Here is an 18,206-nt window from a genome sequence, read left to right as displayed (position 1 = left end):
ATTGTGTTAAATGTTCACAGTGTTTTATCATATTTTTAAAGGTAATTAATAACGAGATGGGAACTGACCAATCAGAAGAGGAAGGTGACATTAGACACCGCCTCCTGCAGCAGTAGAATCATTGTTGAAGAAAACCTAAGAACTAAACCAATGCCGCGAGTCAGCCATTTCTATGAAAATGTATTCTCAGTAGTGTCATCTGCATTTTTCTTTATTATTATGAGAGTCTATATTATTCATACAACTCAAATAATATACTATAATTATAATTAACTGGACTTGCTTCAGACACCAAAGTGGATTCAGCATCTGTTGTTCTATATTTAACCTGAATATTGGAGGCAATTCAAAAACAAAGTCACACACAGTGAAAATAATAGTTTAAATCAAAATTACTTAATGAAAAAAATACTGACACAAACACAATATGCACGACACACATTTATTTCCACTTTGACATGTCACACAGTGTGACCTGAGACAGGCAGATGCTATTTTTGTTTACACAATCGTTTTTTACCATTAGAAAAAACCTTTATTCTCTCTAATCACTCAACATCATCTTCACACTACAATTTGGGAGGAGCTTCACTTCAGCAACGTTGCGTCTGAGAGGGAGAGCCCAGGCAGGCTGCTCCGCCCCCGTCAGGTGGGGGATGATTACAGGCTCTCGTCCGAGTTTTCCTCCCAGATGTGCAGGAGGACCAGGCCCCCCAGCACGACCACGACCCATCTGTCTTGGCATCTGTCGAGTAACATTAAGAGGATTTTGTGTTGGATATGTATTGGGTGAGAGGAAATGTCTGCACACTGGAGGCTCTTGAAGTACAGTTTAGTATATTTTAACCTCGTTGTTATTCATAATCCAGTTACAGTAATGTTAGATGTAGTGATATTACATATTTATATCAACAACCTTCTTGATCATTGTATTCCTCCTCTACAGAACTCTTTTTAAGTCCTCAGTTGTGAGTTGGCCCTGCAGGATGTTGCATAAAATCAAAGAATGCAAGAGTTGCAAAACTCCACAGCCTTGAAGTCCAAGCTGTTATGGATACGGTGGTCAATGGATATTTAACAGCTGCACCAAAAGTTTGACTCTACAATATAATTGTCTGGTATTTAGAGGATGCAAAACTACAAAAGCATTTACAAGTGCCTGAATAAATAGCAGCCAGTCCTCCAGTGGATAAAGCTGCAGTCTGGACGGGATGCTTCAAGAGACCAGATCTGAAATTGAACTGTAGACTAAACTGTCGGCAGAGTTGTCTGGAGCACCTTGGAATCAGTATCTTGCCCAAGAAGACATCAGAATGGAGACTGTAGAAACTAGATATTGAACCATCGACTGTCAGATAAGTGCACAGCCCTCCCGTTCCCCTGAGCCACAGCTACCCGCTAAAATTTAATCTAGTTTGTGTTCATTAATAAACTCTCTTATATTAAAGCAATTATTTTTAGGAATTGAGTTAATAGCCCTGTATATCTTCTTTTCATGTGTGAGCTTTTATTTCAGGAGTCACTAAAATCAGTTCAGCTACCTCTTCCATTGTTTCTGTGCTGTGATATTTATCAGAAATAAGAGTTTCAATGTTAAAAGCATTGCAGGCAGAAATAGCATTTTCAATATCAGAGGCATTTTGGTCCAACTTAAAGAACCTGCTTTTGAATAAGTTGAGGTTTTTTTTATCATGAATCCTCACCTCTTCTGAGCGTCGTTTCACAGGAGTCTCCCTGGTAGCCGGACTTACAGATGCACTCACAGGAGGTGCCCTTGAGGACAGGGATCCCATTGTGCCTGCAGGGAGCACAGCGACAGGAGTCGAACTGCTGCAGATACTCATCCCAGCCCCTCTGCAGGTTGGCCAGTCTCGCACCTACATGGTCGGCGGCCGTGCTGAGGCGCACCAGCTCATAGATCGGCATGGTCTGGGAAACAGATGATCACACCAGCATAAAAGCACGAAAGCAGTGTGAGGTCATCACGAGTGACACTGAGCAACAATTTCCCTCATTCTTTGTTTAAGAAGTTATTCTGTTTATCTGAAGTTTTATGTCACCTCATATTCGATGAGAGTTGGGTTGTACTGCAGAGTTGCTCCCCAGTTCTTGTAGGTCTGTGGATTCCTGATAGCCAACAGACCACTGCTGCTCTCCGTGATTCCTCCCTTCACTAGAGTCACAATGTCCTCAATCATAACCGAACTGGAGTCCTTTACTATACGTGTTAAAAACAGAATGAAAAATCACAACACATTACAATAACAGTCATTCATAGGATTTCTTAGTTATACAAAACTGAGACAGTTGAAACTTTAGCTAATGAACTGAAATTCAAGATCATTATAATGCACATTTATAATTTATGTAAAATAAATATGTATATTATATTACATTGTTATTATTAGGTATTGTGCGGTATTATTATATAAAGTGTTATGACAACCGCCTCATAACTTAGGTGTGACCATTATTGGTAATTGTATTTCTCATCTGTTATTAGTTGAGTATAAATTCAGGGGCTTCATTGTTCAGAGGCTGCATTTGAAGACAGATTGTGTCACAGCGGTGCAACTAGACAGTCCCATTTCGAAGGCTCCTTCAAATGCGTCCTTTCATTCCGAGAAATGAAGGCTCCAAGGGTTGGATGCCTCCTCTCTCAACCTATCCCAGGATTCATTGCACTTCGGTGACAAACCGATTTTCAAAGAGGGAAATGGCACAGGCATGCTTGAGTATCAGGCTTCAACTCAACCGAGCACATGTTACATAACCAAGGACTACTAAAACGTTCTCATCATGTCCAACTTCATCTCTGTTTCTTTGGCTACAGCAATAAGGGTGAGAGGAGCGGGGGGTTTTTTTCAGTTCAGCCTTCATAGTCTATGCGGTCCTCTGAAGGATGCAGCCCCTGAATTGAGACACAGTTACTGTCTCACCTTGACTGAACTTCCCCTTTTTCTTGCATTCATTCCCACCCACTGTGAGATCTAATTGTCCATAGGCCCCCATTGGATTGCTTAATCCAATAGAGCCACCAAAGCATTTCCCGACTTGTTCACCCTCCATGTCTGTGAGCATTAGGGAAAATAATTAAATAAAGGTTACTTACATAACATGTAATTATTATATTGCATCAATTGACTCATTGTAAAGTTCACAGTACTTGATGAAGCCATGGAGTTTTTGTTAATAACCACAACATATTCGAGGGTTCCTCCCATAGTTCCCTCCGTGACGTAGTGAGTGCCAAATGTGTTGAAGAAGCGGGAGTACATCCCAAAGTCATACTGCTCCGGGAGCTCCATTAGTGACACATAGAAATCTTCATGAAGCATCAGCTTATTGGTTCTCATCTTGAATTGGGCTGTTTGCACTTTGGACCGAAGCCTGACAAACCCAAAGTCCTGAGGACAAAATAATATAATATCAATGATTAGCAATATTTTTTTATTATCTTCAAGAAAGATAAGTAAAACTATAGCTACAACTTATTAATACTTATGTCCACCCTCGTGTTTAACTATATGATGTCCATCAGTCATCAATTTAACTTTGTTTATTGTGTGTTTTGTCTGTTGTTGTTTTTTTGCAGAAGTAGGGATGATTTTAGAGGTGTTTGATTAATTACACAATATGATTATACATAATCCATTCGTACATACATTAGCTATACCAGTTATCCTTTGAGAGTCCTGGGGAGCTGGAGCCATTGGGTCAGAGGCGGGGTAAACCCTGGAAAGGTCGCCAGCATAGTGCAGGACCAACAAACATTGACTGACAACCATTTACACTCACAGTCACACCCACAACCAATTTAGAGTCTCCAATGAACCTAAATCCAATCAGTATGTATTTGGACTATGGATGGATGGATGGATGGATGGATGGATGGATGGATGGATGCAATTATCCTCACTTCATTTATTTTGCAACACCACTAAATTATATATTCAAAACAAAAAAAACAAGAGTAATTGTACTTTTTATCTTGTAAAGCATGTTGATCTGTGGGTCAGTTGATTATACCTGGCTCTTATACTTTGTTATGTTGCTGAGAAACTCCGACTCTTTGCTTCCACTGAGTCCCACTTGCACGTAATAGACCGCTACCGTGACACCACCATTGAAAGACCTCATAGTTTTCCTCGCTTGAAGCAGACTCGCCATATCCTCGAAGTACTCATTAGAGCCCTCCGATGTAGCTTGAGCCTGTAACAGATCATATCTTATGTCACAACGTCTCAGTTCAAACTGTACAATTATTAAGTTGCACAAAGAAATCAATCTCAACATGACATTACCACAAAACGGTAGCTATGGTAGTTGTAAGGTTTCCGGTAGTTTTTATCCTCCTCGTTGTAGTGCAGGTTCTCACAGAATGAGTCATAGGTGAATTTCCTCCATTCGCCATTATAGACATATTCACACATTCCCCCAAAATAATTTGGGTCAATGACACGATCCACAAATTCTCCAGTCAAGACGTTGTAGCTGGGTCAAAATACAACACTGTCAATTAGTCGTGCATATCTTACAGCTGCACATGTACATTATACCTTATAAGGTTTTCTTTCATGTGATACAGAAAGCGGGGGGTAAGAGTAACAGCAGTGAAAGCTACCGTATATGCAGTATTTACCCCTGAGTGCCGCGCTCAGCTCCAGGGATCGGCAGGAGGATGGAACACTTGTCGTCTCTCAAGTTGAGATTCTCACACTCATTTTCATCAGAGGAATCATCGCAGTCTGATTCTCCATTGCAGCGAAGTGACTGGCTGATACAGCGCCCTGCAAAGACACGCTCACATAAACATACTCTATGTCCTCCATGTGCACACACCAACTGATAAAACAGCTCTTAGAGAGAATGTGCTGTCTGAGTGGGATGTTGACGGGTCATGCCTGTGTCTACGCAGGTGAAGCTCTCTCCACAGTGATCCGGCACCACACACTGGGAGGTGGCTGTCGGACATGCCAGCTGCTCCCACAGCGTCTCCATGCACTCTGTGCCTCCAAACTGTGAGGGTTGTTCCATGTAACGGAAACGGAACTAAGACAAAGTTAAAAAAAAAGTTAGCATCTAAACCCCACTCGCTATGTCCGTTCTGTTATTCTATCACTGATATAAACAGTAGCTTCATTTAGAAGCACTCAGAAGTAGGTCACATGTTATTGTATGACACACATGTGGTGCAATCCATGTGTTCAAATTTAAAAACACGCACAGCTAATGAATGTGCATTTCTACATCCTATATAGATAATTAGCTATGACATGATTTATATTTAGTTTAGTATTATTGACCTGATTGGAGCAGGAGAGTGCTCCCTTTGGACATATTGAACATTTCATCCATATTGTATTGATCTGAGCTACCTGAGGAAAACTGTCCAGTTTCAGCCACAAGCCACAGATATTAAAAGATGGAATCATTATTTTCAATCTGAGTCTTTTTAAAAAAACTGTGTTGTGTAAATGGCCATTGCCTTTTTGTCTGTGCAGGAGTTACAGGGAGTCCATGGTGACCATCTCGCCAGCCTACAGTTGACTGGTGTCGGACTGTTTACAGCTCTGGCCGTCCTCGTCCCAGCCCCCCTGACCCCAGGAAACACATATCATCATCTCAATTCCAGTTCTATCACTTATACAGCAGGACGTGTATTAAATCAGAGTCATCAATGTGTTGCTAAATTCATAAAAGATAGTGAAGCCATACGAGTACTGTACCTATAATCAGCAGGTCTCCATGGTCGCCTGGAAGCATCCACAGATTCGCTCAAATGGATAAACTGATGCAGTGCACATAAACCCAGGAGCAAATGAATAAATACACTCATGTTGATGATTGAGTATAGCTATGCCTTCAGATTAAAAAGCCACATCACACAAATAGCTGATGTGATCCTCTGCGAAGTTGTACCACTGCACTCTTGAACATCCACAGTGAATGATTGATTGAAGAGTAAACACATGCTATTACAACAGTTGGGGATTTTTTTTATTCTATTTACTCTCACTCTCCACCCCCACAAACACTGCAGTCCATCAGAACATGTCCCAAAACACAAACACTTCTGACACCCGACGGCTCAAACTAAAACACAGGCGTTTTCTCTCAGACACATGAAATAAAATGATCCACCGAATAAAAAATATATACACATTTTTAATACTATATCTATTAGTAGTTTCATTAAAAATCGTAGCCTAGCAGTAGGTTATTATTGTTATTATTATTGTTGTTGTTGTTGTTGTTGTTGTTATTATTATTGTTGTTGTTGTTATCATGATTATTAGTGGTGGTAGTAGTAGTAGTAGTAGTAGTGTCAGTAATAGTGGTAGTTGTATAGTATCATTAGTAATATTAGTATTATTAGTAGTACTGTTATTATTATTCAATCACACTATTTGTACAGCACAGTTAGTACAGGTTAGGGAATTAAAGTCATTTATTATTCACTTTGTCAAGGAGTTTTGCTTGTTTGTTTGATTTGTTTGTTTGTGTGTCCCAATCTGTTCTTTCTTCTTTTCTTCTTCTTCTTCTTCTTCTTCTTCTTCTTCTTCTTCTTCTTCTTCTTCTTCTTCTTCTTCTTCTTCTTCTTCCTCTTCTGTTTCTTCTTCTTCTTATAGTAGTTCAAAGAGTTTCACAGTTGACTGTGTATTATCAATAAATCACTATTGTTATTTATACCTAGCTCACTAAGTGGCTGTGGACGCTTCTGATTCGTCGGCCAGACGAGGTGAGCGCGCACGTAGGTCACGCGCGCCACACGAGTGCGTCACGCGCACGGCGGCGCTCTCAAATTGTTTGTTGTGGCCTCATCGTCCGTGACAAACTGGTGAGGTTCAGAGAGACCGACCGGATCTGGTCCCAGGAGATGAGAGCTCTCCCCCGGTGCGCAGTCTGAACAGGGATGAACTCAAGGAGCCACGATGGAAGAGGTAAAGGTCTGCAGAGTCTCTGAGGAAACTTTCAGCTGATTGAGCTTTTAGCTACATGTCCCCTCACCCTGTGCCAGCTACTGCTCTGGTTTTACTTGTCATGTGCCATTAAAGCTCATAATTCAAGTTAACCATCCCTCACCTGTTCTTAGTACTTGTTAGTTCTTAGAATATTAAAGGCTCTATCTACTAATCGTCGTTTATGGCCATGGTAGGTGGTTGTAGTTTTACTTGCTTTCAGCCTCAGTACAATGGATGGCGCTCACAGCAAAAATGGACTGACTGTGGATTAAAAAGGATAGTTCACCCAAAATTGAAAAATGTACTCATTGTCTAATGAGTCACCACTGTGCCGATAATGGAGGGGTTGCTGAAGTGCACCAAACACTTTTGGAGTTACAGGGGAAATGAGCGTTGCAGTCAAATCCAAAGCAATTTGGACAATTTAAGCCCCAACATTCAAATTTGACCTGAAACAAGGGCATTTACACACAGCATTCACTCAACGCGGAGGAGGATCATAGCATTTAGAACATTAAGGCTAAAAACATGGTTTAAATGACGCCAGTTTTAGTCGAATTTGAATGTCTGGGCTTACGGACACTTTGATGAGTAGTTAAGTATGGAGGCTTTTTTACGTCTTTTTCACTAATGTGTTGGATTTGGCTGCAACGCTGTTTAACACCTGAAACTCCGGTAGTGTTTTGTGGACTCAAACGCTTCACCCACCCCTCCATCGGCACTGTGGTGAGTAGATAATCAGAGGATTTTCATTTTTCGGGTGAACTATCCCTTTAACAGCCAGCAGTTCACATTATGTTATGAAGCCTAATGATTATTTTAATTTTTTATTAATCTGGTAAATGTGTTCTTGGTAAATCAGCTAATTGTGAATGTTTTAACATGATAATCGGTACAAATTTCAGATTAAGGACACCAGCAAACACTTGCATATACAAATTTGAAATTACAGGATTTAGTTATTTTTTATTTAAAAAGTAGCTAAAAACAATACATTTATTAAATGTATCAATATTTTGGTGCTTAATTTTGGTTGACCAACTTATCAACCAGACAATGAATAGTTGCAGCTGTACCAGTTTTCTAGAGAGAGATTTACCAAAGACTAATCTCACTCAGCTCAGTTGTGTTGGTTGTAAAAACAAAACTAGATACCTGTAGGGAGTGTTGAAAGTTCTCAGTAATTTTGATAACTCAACCCTTAAATTATGTTGTGTCAGAATCAGGGTTTTGATGTCAAAAACCTCTCCCTTAAGTAAATTGTCTGTGAAAGTTGTAGCTATTTGTGATATTCTGCTTAAATCAGATTCTCACTTCAATGTTCAAAAAGGACATTTCAGGAAATATGGGGAGCTTTTTAAATACATTAAACACATTGAAAGTAAATTCCATCCACTTTAGGTTTGATTATTAACTTCAGTTAAGCTACATTGAATAGGATTCACAAATTTTCCCCATCTCCTTGGTGTGGCAGGTAGATTTAAAGGTTGTAGCTGTTTCTGTTAACGTAATGATTCATGATTATTTTTTTAGGAGGGGGCAATCAACTTCAAAGCTCTGAGGGCCAAGTTTCAGGAAGAGGCCCGTCTGGCTCAATCCAACAACAGACGGCCAGCTGTTGCTGAGAAACCCAAACATCTTCCACCTCCCGGAGGACACTGCAGCTCCATGGTTAGCAGTATCAGTATTGCTGTGGAAAGCAAGATACCGGTGGTTCCCCGGGTCTTTTTCCGAGATGGGCTGCAGGCATCTGGAGGCAAGCGACCAATTTCCTTTTCACCACAACCTCGGCAGACATCCCCCTCGTCCCAGCTCACTAACGGAGAAAGCACAACAAGGCAGTCCCTCAAAGAGCGACACATGCCTCAGGTGCTTCCTGCCTTGCCTGTAAAAGAGCAGAAATTAGAAGCACCAGTCAGAAAGGAGCACAAACCGGACCCAGAGTCACGAAAAGAAGTCCCGCCGCAAACTAAAATCAAGAAGAAGGGTTTGCTGCTTCCTTTCAAGTCAGTCAAAGCATCAAAAGTCGGTGCAGAAAATGGAGAGGAGCCCACTTATGCTGATTTGACCATGAGACCCTCTAGTGCTCCTGGCGAGTTGCCCTCAATGGAGAGACAAACCACAGAAGGCGGCGTTTCAGTCCAAAGTGATCACTCAACTGTCGAGTGGCCCCTGTCAAGCCCAGATATGGGGATCACCCCTCCGTCTTCAGAGACGAGCGTCGACTCCGACAACAGAATCATTAGCACCTTGGAGAGGGCCAAGAGAAAGTTCTCACGCCGGCAGATGTTGTTTTCCATAAAACCCAAGAGCCTGCATTCCCCTGACTACGCATCAAGAGACAAGGCGTTCCCTTTGCCACCGAAGTACGTACAAAGTTTTGAGCCTGACCTCCCTATACCCCCACCGGTCTGTTTGCCACCCCTGGCTTGTATTTCAGCGCGGCCTTTCTTCAAAGCCACCAACTCTACACGTAGTAAGCTCTACTCAAGAACAAAAAACACTTTTACATACCTCTTACACTGTTTTTATTCAGCCAAATTTTCTTATGCATTTGCAATATTTGTTTTCCAAATGTCCAGAGCCTGCATTCGCTAAGCAGTTGGGCAGGGATCGAGCTGCATGTCCCTTTGTGAGGATGACTGAACCTCATTCACCGTCTGCTCCTCCAAAGAAACCTCTACCTGACCTGAGCTCTCTGGGAAGACGGCCAGCAAAGCCCCCCAGACCTCCATTAGTAGACCTTAGCTGCCACCATAAACCCACAGCCCATGGTACTGTATGTGAACTTAGCATTTTTTTTTTCATTTCCCCAGCTCTTCTCTGTATTTCACTTTTGTGGCCACAGACTGAAGGATATTAAGGCAAACGTTGTGTTTTACTTGGACATCAGTGACTGTGTTTTAGCATTAATGCAGTTTACATTATCCTTATTTTTAGAAAGGCCGAGCATCTGTTCAAGTGCTGATGTTGGTTTCTTTTTGTAGCTGTGCCACCAGGTCTTAGCCAAGCTGCAACTGAAGAGCCAGAGTGTGAGCTCCCATCCATCCCCAACCCTGTGCTGGACGCTCCAGAGTTTCCAGAGTTTGAGATTTCAGAAATTGAAGCAGCAGAGGGAGAGGCTGTCGATATCGCTGCGCTCGAATTGGAGGCTTTAGACTTTCTCAGCTCTGACCTGCCCTTACCAGTTGACTTTGATGTCCCAGATTTTGAGGCTTCCCAGACTGATTTGTTAGGGTGTGATCCCACAGAGCCCAGCATGAGCTCCGTCACCCAAGATCTGAACATCGGCAGTCAAAATATTATACTGCTCGATCCAGCCAGCTTCCCTGAACCAATAAACTTTTCAGATTTCATAGAGCCTGCTGCGCCAGAGCAGTGGTCTCAGAGTGAGGAGGCGATCGCAGCCCCTCTTTCTCACTCTCACACTGATGAGACTGATCTGGGAGCTGCTGAGTGCCACTCGGTCCCAGAGGAAACGGAGCTTAGTAACCATGCAGAAATGAATGATGGCATTCAGCCACATCCGAGGTGAGTTTAGCTGTAACTGGAATCACAATTTCTACCTCTGCCGAGGAGGTTATGTTATCACCTTTGTTCCATTTGTTAAGGTTACACAAAAAAACTGCACAGATTACCAGTAAACTTTCTCATCCCTTTCTTTAGCATTGCTAGATAGTTTTTTTTTTTACATTTTCACCGATATCCCAGGGAATAATTCATGGGTCTTGATAGAATAAAATCAGGAAAAATAAGGGAACCTTGGGCCTTGGTGAAGGTATTCGCTCTACTCTTTGCCATTCTAGTTCTCCACGTTTTTTTCACATCACTAATTTGATTGATTTCCTCCCTTCCAGTGCTCATCAACAGGACAGTTACTATGAAGCATGTGACAATGTGTACGAAGATGTTGAAAACCTCAACAAAACTATCTTTGGCCAGAACTCTCGTAAACGCAGAGCTGCTCTGAAGAGTAAGAGAATTATCTTTTTTAAATAGATTCTTTGTTGTGGCAGAGATTTATTTTTCTATTTTGACTACAGTGTTAATATTTTTTTACAGATCCATATGCTGACCAACAACAAATGGTAACTCTTATTTAAATCTATTTGTGTTTATTATCATCTTAGTGGGAAATATGAGGTTTATGGTCACAATGGGCAATGGATAAATAATCTGTTTTGCTTTTTTAACAATCATCTGTGGTATATTAAAATTCTGTTTATTTCAAGAAGGAGGAGGCGTCTCTAAACATATGGCCGCGGAATCCATGGTATGTCTTTTTTTTCTCCAAACATATAAGTCCTGTGTTGTGTCATTGACATTGATTTTTGCCAGATGAGAGGCAGCCATTGATTTTTCTCCTACTGTGGTAATCAAACTGCAGGGCCACTGTATCAGGAGAACATGCCCACTCGGCCTATAATCATGTCCACAGGTATGTTAGACATGTCACCCGTCACTCACTGATGTTGTGATTAAAAACAGACCGGTCCAAAACCTGATCCCTGTGTTTTCATGTTGAAATTTGCTTTTGTTTCCTTTTTATTCAGTTATTTTGCTCACATGTGGTTCCACTTATATTTCAGGTGGTAAATGTAAACATTATGGAAAATGTGCTCCACTTTTTTGCCAATGAATAGTTTGATTTGTTTTCAGTAAGGAACGCCAAAGCCCCAACACTGCTGACTGTAAAGAACAGAAGAAGAGGGAGAAGCAGCGTTTGGAGAAGGAGAAAAAGGAGCAAAAAGAGAGGGAGAAAAAGGAAAATGAAATGAAAAAGAAGTTCAAGGTGAGTCAGGAATAGTTTTGCCTTGTTGTGAATAAATTATTCGTGTGGAGCTGTGTCTTTGTCAGTCTTTTGTCATAGTATCATAATGATTTGTCATAGTATCAAAAGGCAGTAACATTTTCAAGGCTATAATTATATTCCCCTGATTAGAATTGGGCCAATTGAACTGCGCAGCTGTTCTGAAATCAGTCCACGGCCACTCTTTTCTTTATTCAATGTTAAATTTCACTCTGTAGGTGACAGGCGAGGAGGAGCCCATGTACCACGCCAAGGTGATGGTGGCCAGTAAAGTCCGCAAGAATGACCTGCCTGTGAAGAGCGGGGACACGGTCGGCATCATCCGCACCACTAACTGCCCCAAAGGCAAGTGGTTGGCTCGAGATGAAGACCACAAGTGTGAGTTTGGACGTATTGTGTATTTTATTATTATTTTAATGTGATCACTTCCCTAAAAAAAATTGTTATATATATCTATCTCTGTAAATATTTGAATACGATAAAGAAAAAAAAAAGCATGTCTTAGTTGTTGATTTGAAGCTGTATTATAGACAGCATGTCCCCCAGAATGAGTTCAATCTATGGCGGTTATGACAGGTCACTCTCATGCGTGTCAAAGTTACACGTACACAGTCTAAAAGAGTTAGAGTATGAGAGCATTATAGTATAGAGAGCATTGTATGCCTTTTGTAGGTACATGCACAACTGCAGCGGAAGCTATGAGGTCTGACTGTCTGCGTGGGCAGTAGAAACGTTATGGATAGCATGAGCAAGCACACAGCAAAAAGCGCTGCACGCAGCTATACAATGCAGCAGCGGAGCAAAATACCTAGTCAGAGATCTCTGATGTTATTATGAGAAGTGTGGAAATGTTAATGGTTCATTATGAAACTGTGAAAGGGCAAATTGGAATATGGCCGGCTGCCTCAGTGTAGATAATTAATGGGAAACCGTGATAGAATTGATTAGTTCCATGTTTTCACATTTACACCACAGTGGTAATAACTTCTCAGCTGTTTTCTGTTACTGCTCCACTCTGGCTTTTTCAGATGGTTATATTTCAGTCATGAATGTGGAGCTAAATATCAAGGAGATGCTGGAACTTGGGAAGAAGGCCCAAGCTGCAGGACGAGGAGGAAACCAAGACGGAGACACCATCAGCAATGACAGCAGGTACTGGGCAGGTCACTGATTTAACCCTTAGAGCTCCTAAAAATTTTTTTTTTTAAAAAATAATAAAAAAAAAACATCTGGGACAAAAATGTCACTAACAATAAATATGTCAATTTGTTATTTTTTCATTTTTCAAGCTTTTTTGATGAACACAATGAGCTTGAATTAGAAGTAATTTTCAAAATATATTTAATGATGTGTGGCTTTGCTCAAAGCTGTAGAACTAACAGTAAACAAGGGATGAATATGTGCCTTATTGCACCAGGAGTCGTCCATGTTGGACATATAATTGGCACCTCAGTGAAAATTGTGGCCCCTTTATGGCCCCCGATTTAGGAAAAATCCTAGATTTGCCACAGCCTAAAACTACTATAAAACACATTATATATTCATATTATCTTTCACTTTCATTTACTTCTTTTTTTTAACATATTTTTTTTTTAACCATTTTAAAAGACAGCTTTTTTTAATGTAATTCCTCATTGTTTTTATATCATAAACACAAAACATGAATTATTTTCCATAAACTGAATGAGATTTAGCTTGGAGGGTTAACGCAGCCTGGCATGTGTCACTGATTAAACTTAACATTGACCTTTTTTTGCTTATTATTATTTTCAGTGTAGTGTCAAGTTTCTCCCTCTCAGCATCTTAAAAGGAAATTGTTATTTTAATCTCCTACCTTTTTTGTAAGATTTACAACCCAACTCGCTTGTCAGTCCATCAGTATGTGTCAATATGTTTGTCACAATTTGTTTGTCTTTGTTTTGCAGATCCTCCAGTCACCCTGTGCTAACAAGTAGCTGTAAGTGTCAATAGGCTCTGCTGCACAGTGGGTGTTTGCACTGTCACCTCCAACCCTGTAAACCTTGCATGCGCTGCTTGATCATTTCAACGTGATAAATGCGGAACAAAGAATTTGACTAGCTGTTATTATGTATAGACGTGTTGACAAGTTGCCATGTGTTTGACAGCAATGTGTTATTTCGCGATTGTAAAGGAATTCCATGTAGGCTGAGGGTTTCAGCTGCCAACCCTCTATCATCAGCAAGCACACTGTGTTTAATCAAACTAATTTGTTTCCCACAGTCACAGATGACAGCGAGGAGTGGGCTTGTGAAGACGAGACTCTCTCGCCCTCCAACGAAAGCCAGTAAGACTGAAGTTTATCTTCCTTTACTGTGGCTCAGCAGTGCTTTTTCTTTGAAGAATGACAAACCATAATCCACATGAAAGTCGTTTTAAGTTATTCCATCTGAGATTGAATTTTCATGATGCACAATATGTTTAATTGTTTTCTTTCTCTTTATTTTGTATAGTAGTTTTCCCCAGCAGACCTCGTCCATGTCTGAGATGTGTAAGTAGTGGTTTAAAGGGAAATGCCAGCTCTGCCTGTGGTTGCTTTGTTATACATTGACATATGGAACACTGTAACATGCTTTTGATGTGCCCGTGCCATTTCCTCACCCGCTCCCCCTCCATCTTACTGTCATTGCATAACTCACCCCTCCAACCGCTCTCCAGCTTGTAGCCATGTCAGCGCCCAGCACACTCTGAGCGATGCCAACCTGGAGGACCTACACACACAGTAAGTCTCCATACACACAGGTGTCAAAGCAGATACCATGGCAGGTTTGTCTTTTATGTCCACATTTACAAATATATGTCTACATTCACCCCTTAACATGATAATAATTATGAATATATGGGTATTCGAGGGGCAATAACATTTTAGATAGTTTTCCTTGAGTCTTGCACTGTAGAGGCCAAAGACAATAGTTTGGGATGTAATGAAACAAACAAAGAAGCCACTTCAAAGAAAATCCCAGATATCATATATTATGAAGAAAAGCAGCAGTAATTGCAGTAATGAACCTTGATGTTGTTTGCCACCTGCCAAACAAATAATAATAAACTGAACAAAGAAGTAAAAGCGCTTTTATAAAGCTCAAACAAGCAAATGTTTAGATTCTTGCATGAAATATTACCGAATAATTTTTTTGTTTACAAAAAAGATGCAGAATAACTTTGTATGGGACTAATTGATTTCTCATAATCTGTTCACAAATGGAAATTACCAGATATGACTGATGCCACAAAAGCCCAACCAGAGTCCAAACCCATTCACTCGTCATAAAATTGGATGTATGAAATTATTTTTAAATCTGAAGTCGGATATGATGATATTTGGTTAAAACAAAATTCATCCTTACAGCGTTATTTAACACTATGCCTGCATCTACAAAACGCAAATATCTGAAAGACAATGAGATTCAAGAGCTTTTGTTGATGAAGGTCGAAGTCTGTGTCAATGTGGTGTAAACAAAGACGTGATTCCTGATGGAATTTATACATCATGTCCTGCCTCCTGCATGCACTACCCAGGCGCCACGCCTCACCTGAATGTCCCGCACATTATTCAGTTGTTGTGAATGTGAAACAGACAGAAAATGTCCAAACCCAATTTTCTTGACCTTTTCCCATCTGAGCTTTAGAAACACTGATCGTCATAAGCTTTATAAATCTAGAATTTTAAATCAGGAGCACTGTACTGGATTGTAAAGGTGTTCCTCGCCCCCTGCAGGTCATTCACAAGTACGAAATAAGTTGTAGGAATATAGAATGAGTTTGTTGTCTTGATTCTTTTAGGACCAGACATGAGGCCCTGCAGAAACTGGCCATCTTCTTCCAACACACCAAAGATGAATTTGTTGAAGCTGATGTTGAAGGAAAAACACCCACAAAGTACAGTCTTCTCTTTTCATGAAACATTAGTTTGTTTAAAAACCCTGTAAGTAATAGAAACCTCTTTTCTTTTTCTGTCCTGTTTAAAGTGCTGAACCACCAGGTGAGTTTACAGACTTAAACCTTTTTTTTTTTCATGACTGCACTGTTGTCACCACTTCTGTCGCACTCACTGATACTGGTGAAGCTAAGAGGACACCCCTCACAGATCACTTTGAGGACACTGGAGTCTAAGCACTGGTTGGCGTCTCGCCTGTCATGGAAAATAAACTGTGAGGAACATTTATCTGTTTAAAGTGACCTGGAGACATGATGTTGGACATTTTGCAGGGACAGTGGTTCAAAGTTCATGTTACCTTTGTACCTTCTTGTCTTTGCCCAGATTTATTGTGTGCTGTTGAGGAGCCTCCATATCCGTAAGTGTTGAGTCTCCTTCTAATCAACGGGTGAAGCTCGGCTCCGTTTGATCTCTATTTGTATTCGTGGAGTACTCGTAGATTTTGGCAAAGAAGCGCTCACAGTACTTGAGGTTATCTGGCATCCCCTGACATGAACTGTAATGTTCTACTTTGTTTTGTACGACAGTGAAAAGGAGGTCGACTTCACCGAGCTGGAACTCCTTCCTCCCCCACCACTATACGCTGACACCTTCTGATTACCTCATCAGCTAAAACTTCAACTGGACTCCTGGGATTGATGCTGTGAAGAAGATCTGCCATTGGGACGTGTTTACCATGAATTTCAACATGTTTTTTTAACTTCAGTGGGCAGAGAAAAGAGAAAACAATATCGTGTATGAGAAATGAAACTGCTGATGTGACTGCATTACACTCCAAATGTCACTTTGTTGTCACTTTTGTGTTCCGCACTTTTTCTTTTTCTAAAGTTGCTGTTAAAAAGAGCAAACTGTGCACAAAAGAAGTCACTGGGCTTCCATCACAACTGTTCACTTGTCGCTCGTGTTTAGGAATATGTTCTTTGCATTTGGATTTTCTCTGGTTTGTCCGTTACATCTAATAAATATTTCTCATTGATTTATGCTTCTGATACATTTTTACCACATGGTTTGCGTTTTCCCTCTGGTAAAGTTGCTACACAACTCAAACTGCCATAGACCTACATTATGTACAGTTATTCACTCGTAACTAATGCCAAATGATAGAAACCCTTATTTTAATCTTGTTTCTTGTAATTACAATTCACTCACCCTTTCTTTTGTAAAATTAGGTACAGAATCTGAGTCTTACTTGTATTTTTTAATTATGGGATGTAACAAAGTGCATTTACTTTTCTACTGGTACTTTTCACTTACCTACAAATATGTGTTTTCTACACTGCTTTTTTACAAAGCATTCAAGAATGGATTTGGAAGAGGCCACCGCAGAGACTCGGCCGTTATATAATATGACAATGCAAGTTTTCAATGGCATCATCGGCAGCTGCATTTTTTATTAATATGACAAAGGCTGTACTATTGTTTGTATTAAACAAAATATACTGTAGGCAGAGTTCATTGCTATAGATTGTTACATCGGGGAATATGCAACTCTCTGCAAGTATTTTTACTTTAAAAGCAAGTACTTATTTAAAGTAAAAAAGAATAATGGATACTTTTACTGAAGTACATTTGTACCTCTGCTTGGGATGTGATGTTTTCATCTATGATTGTTTGTCTTGGTCAGCAGTATTACACAAGACGGTTATCACTTTTTTGTTTTTACTTTGTGAGATTGACATTTTCAGAAATTTGCAAGGGAATATTTCATGGATTATGATGAAGAAAAATCCAGAATATCTAGGGAACTGATGTTTTATATTTGAGTGTGCGATTTGGTGCAGCATGATTGAATTAAAGAGACTGTTGGGTCTCATGTGCTCTACTGAATTCCATTCTAATTATCTATTTATTTGTACTTTCACTTAAAATGTCTTAAAATGAGTAACTTCTCCACCACTGATATTTTGTTGCTTAAACTTTAAGTGATGTAAGATTAATTTATAATGTATATTCTAGACTTAATGTCTAGACATAATGCTGGGGATTTACTTTTCCAGACTGTTTATTTTATTGAATGGTAAGTTCTCATCTACATAACAAAAACAAATTCCCTGATCCGGATCTACAACAAAATGTAAACGGTTCTTCCCTTACCCAAAACATATCCTCCCACCAAGTTCCAGTCCAGTACAACAAACAAACAAACAAACAAACAGACAGCTAACCTTGGCAGAGGTACATTTACAGTACAGTCACAGTAATGATGTAGTTGACTGATGCATTCGGGAAAGAGCCTACACACTGCAAGCACTTTTACTTTTGATACTTTTTTAAAAAGCAATTACTTTCTTATTTCCCTCAAGTAGAAAAGTTATTTGTGTACATTTTGTCCATTTATTTGTCCATTTACTTAAAAAAGCTTCCTCCACTACTGATATTTTGAAATTTAAGTGCTGTGCAGGGACATTAAAAACAACACAGAGAAAATATTAAAAGAAATAAATTCGAAATCAGAAAGCACAGTTTAAAACTATTT

General features: G+C 40.0%; 2 protein-coding genes across 6 annotated transcripts; one reads left to right on the top strand and one right to left on the bottom strand.

The window, feature by feature from the left end:
- Window positions 1–428: 428 nt before the first annotated feature.
- On the bottom strand, window positions 429–5,938 carry c8a (complement component 8, alpha polypeptide). The gene is made up of 11 exons (XM_035170552.2): window positions 5,730–5,938; window positions 5,489–5,597; window positions 4,905–5,052; window positions 4,643–4,790; window positions 4,305–4,494; window positions 4,030–4,212; window positions 3,167–3,407; window positions 2,940–3,071; window positions 2,061–2,218; window positions 1,704–1,929; window positions 429–745 (listed from the first exon to the last, which is right to left on the bottom strand). The coding sequence occupies exons 1-11, from the start codon at window positions 5,837–5,839 to the stop codon at window positions 594–596; spliced, it is 1,797 nt and encodes a 598-aa protein (XP_035026443.2). The 5' UTR covers window positions 5,840–5,938; the 3' UTR covers window positions 429–593.
- Window positions 5,939–6,737: 799 nt separating this feature from the next.
- si:ch211-188c16.1 (uncharacterized protein LOC562677 homolog) lies at window positions 6,738–16,706 on the top strand. 5 transcript variants are annotated; one of them, XR_004697836.2, is made up of 20 exons: window positions 6,738–6,944; window positions 8,499–9,441; window positions 9,548–9,739; window positions 9,953–10,496; window positions 10,823–10,938; window positions 11,028–11,053; window positions 11,198–11,238; window positions 11,353–11,403; window positions 11,625–11,757; window positions 11,994–12,153; window positions 12,804–12,927; window positions 13,701–13,732; window positions 14,017–14,080; window positions 14,247–14,284; window positions 14,452–14,515; window positions 15,577–15,672; window positions 15,762–15,775; window positions 15,881–15,944; window positions 16,055–16,088; window positions 16,258–16,364. XR_004697836.2 is itself a non-coding variant. In XM_035170389.2 (19 exons), the coding sequence occupies exons 1-19, from the start codon at window positions 6,936–6,938 to the stop codon at window positions 16,325–16,327; spliced, it is 2,748 nt and encodes a 915-aa protein (XP_035026280.1). In that variant the 5' UTR covers window positions 6,738–6,935; the 3' UTR covers window positions 16,328–16,706. The 5 variants fall into 5 exon arrangements, 4 of the variants coding, with proteins under 4 accessions (XP_035026280.1, XP_035026279.1, XP_035026283.1 ...); XM_035170389.2 differs by lacking the exon at window positions 15,881–15,944 and having other exon boundaries at window positions 11,201–11,238; window positions 16,258–16,706; XM_035170388.2 differs by lacking the exon at window positions 15,881–15,944 and having other exon boundaries at window positions 16,258–16,706.
- Window positions 16,707–18,206: the final 1,500 nt, after the last annotated feature.

The sequence above is a fragment of the Hippoglossus stenolepis genome, chromosome 11, assembly GCF_022539355.2.
Source record: "Hippoglossus stenolepis isolate QCI-W04-F060 chromosome 11, HSTE1.2, whole genome shotgun sequence".
Lineage (NCBI taxonomy): Eukaryota > Metazoa > Chordata > Actinopteri > Pleuronectiformes > Pleuronectidae > Hippoglossus > Hippoglossus stenolepis.
This window is presented reverse-complemented; position numbering and strand designations above follow the sequence as displayed.